The sequence below is a fragment of the Hoplias malabaricus genome, chromosome 12 (genome assembly GCF_029633855.1).
Source record: "Hoplias malabaricus isolate fHopMal1 chromosome 12, fHopMal1.hap1, whole genome shotgun sequence".
In the NCBI taxonomy this organism is placed as follows: Eukaryota; Metazoa; Chordata; class Actinopteri; order Characiformes; family Erythrinidae; genus Hoplias; species Hoplias malabaricus.
In genome coordinates, this window is record NC_089811.1 from 5,265,430 (window position 1) to 5,267,929 (window position 2,500).

A 2,500-nucleotide genomic window follows, 5' to 3' on the forward strand; every position below is an offset into this window, starting at 1 on the left:
TGAGTCTGGGGCCTGTGCATCTGAAAAAAAAAAAAAAAAAAGAATTCCCAATAAGCAAAGACGCAAAGAAACAAACAATACGTAAAGGATGAAAGGCAGATCTTTTAGATCATAGATAATAGACAGGGAGAAGAAGAAGAAGAGAAATAAACCTGACATTAAAAGGTGAAAGAAAGAACGAAAATTAAAACCTCCCTCTCTCCTACTGTCCATCTATCAATCAACTAATAACATCCTCTAACCCTCCATCCCTCCATCCCCTCTGTCCAGTTTGATCAGTGGACTCTGGGCTCGGAGGAGCGGGAGATTCCTGCGAACACGTCTGAGCTCCGCTGAAGAGACACTGAGGCTCTTTTGATGATGCATTAAGCCTCGTTCTTTTAATCATCCCTCCGTCTTTCTCCCACACTTCCAGTCTTTCTCTTCTCCTCTGCTCCAGATCAAAGGCCTCGGGCCGGTCGTCAAACTGATCCCGAACGCTCGGCCGTCAGCCGACTCCCCGCTGGAGCCGCGGAGAAGGGGAACTTTGATGTTGGAGAAGGAAAATCACAGAGTTTGAGGGAAGATTCCAGAAGAAAATCACTGCCCTCTGAATAACTCGATCCAGTCACGCTCCTGTAGAGTGATTCAGCGCATCATAAAATCTCAACACGATTCAGCTTGATTTTGAATCTTCATAAATGATTCAGTTCCTCGAAGACTTTCAGAATACATCATGATTCGATTTGATTCAGGTTGAATGTGATTCCTTAGAAACTGATTCGCTATTTACTCAATTTGTATTGATTTAACCCCTAGAACTTTTTTTTAGTTTTTTGGCTGTTCTGATTATTTTTTTTGTCAGTGCCTCTTTCAGTTGCATTTAAACAGTAATTATGTGACATAGTCATATTCAATATGTTGTTTTCTTTTCTACAAACCCTTGGCTGTTCAAATATGTAATCACTTGAGGTTTAAATGCTAACTGATATTTGATATTTTCTTGAAACTGGCCATGTTTTGACCAAAATTGTACCAAGCTCCTGTTGTTATTTTACATATTTCTCAATGTACAGCCTTCAAAACTTATTCTATTACCTGATAAATCTGCACAGATTGTCAGTGTGAGGTGTCAGTTAGTTGAAAACATAAGCATTTTTGATGGTAATTTATCGTATGGCATATTACTGTGACAAAGTAAATTTGTAGCATCAGACGGACGTATTTTTCTTGATATTCTAAGCTCTGGGATGTATGACTGATAAAACTCTGACAGTCACAGCAGGCCCAGACTTTCAGGAATTTAGTTCAGGGCAAATATGGGCAATATCCCAACAAATAAACAATGTTTTGGTACATTGGCAATTTACTCAGCTACTTATAATAGTAAACATTATTATTATTATTATAATCTTTTAAAAATATGACGAAATTATACTGGATTATTTAGAATACACACAATGCAGACATATTTAAGCTGTTTAGTTTATATTCGGTGATCTAATCAAATATTATTTGATGTGAACTATAAATAAATAATGGGAGTATGTTTTTGATGATGACTCATATTTTTCTGCATGGAGACAGCGTGGGTTGATGTCATGTGACAAAAAACGAAACTAAAAGTAAACATTGTTCATGTCCCTGAGCAGTGAGCTCAGTTATGATTAGACTACTATCAGTTATGAGAGTTTTTTCACACTGGATTACTCCCTAATTCCCTATACTCGCTATTTTTAGAAACGTTGAGATCTTCGGTTTCTAACAGTATGTGGAGCACACAGATACCTTCAGGCATTCATGAGTTATAAATCTGAGAATATAATCAGTGCATCATTAAATGTGACTCAGTTTGATTCTTTACTCAGTGTTTCAGTTCGTCATTTACATGCCACATTTCTTTAAAGTCAATTCAAATTTCACCCTCATTTGATTTGTTGTTTTTTTTTAACAATATAACATTCATTCATTCATTATCTGTAACCCTTATCCAGTTCAGGGTTGCAGTGAGTCTAGAGCCTACCTGGAATCATTGGGCGCAAGGCGGGAATTCACCCTGGAGGGGGCGCCAGTCCTTCACAGGGCAACACTAACACACACACACATTCACACCTACGGACACTTTTGAGTCACCAATCCACCTACCAAATTGTGTTTTTTGGACTGTGGGGGGGAAACCGGAGCACCTGGAGGAAACCCACGCAGGCACAGGGAGAACACACCACACTCCCCACAGACAGTCACCCGGAGGAAACCCACGCAGACACAGGGAGAACACACCACACTCCTCACAGACAGTCACCCGGAGTGGGAATCGAACCCACAACCTCCAGGCCCCTGCGACCTCCAGGACTGCGACACTACCTGCTGTGCCACCCCAATCTAACATTGTTCATAGTTATTATAGTCCATTGTAAGTTCCTGAAGTCCATTTGATTTGAATCACAATCTACATGTACTTTTACACCTCCAGCACTGGTGCAGTGAATGAAATTAGATTTACATTGGTCCGGCACCACAA

General features: G+C 39.9%; 1 protein-coding gene and 1 pseudogene across 1 annotated transcript in view; both read right to left on the reverse strand.

The window, feature by feature from the left end:
- Window positions 1-366, reverse strand: part of LOC136710950 (receptor tyrosine-protein kinase erbB-4-like) — a 72,926-nt gene extending 72,560 nt beyond the window's left edge. Inside the window, exon 1 of the mRNA XM_066686862.1 lies at window positions 243-366. Coding sequence (XP_066542959.1) covers window positions 243-366 — 124 coding nt within the window. The remainder of the gene's footprint in view (window positions 1-242) is intronic.
- Window positions 367-461: 95 nt separating this feature from the next.
- The window catches only part of LOC136710951 (receptor tyrosine-protein kinase erbB-4-like), a 361,050-nt pseudogene continuing 359,011 nt past the window's right edge, over window positions 462-2,500 (reverse strand).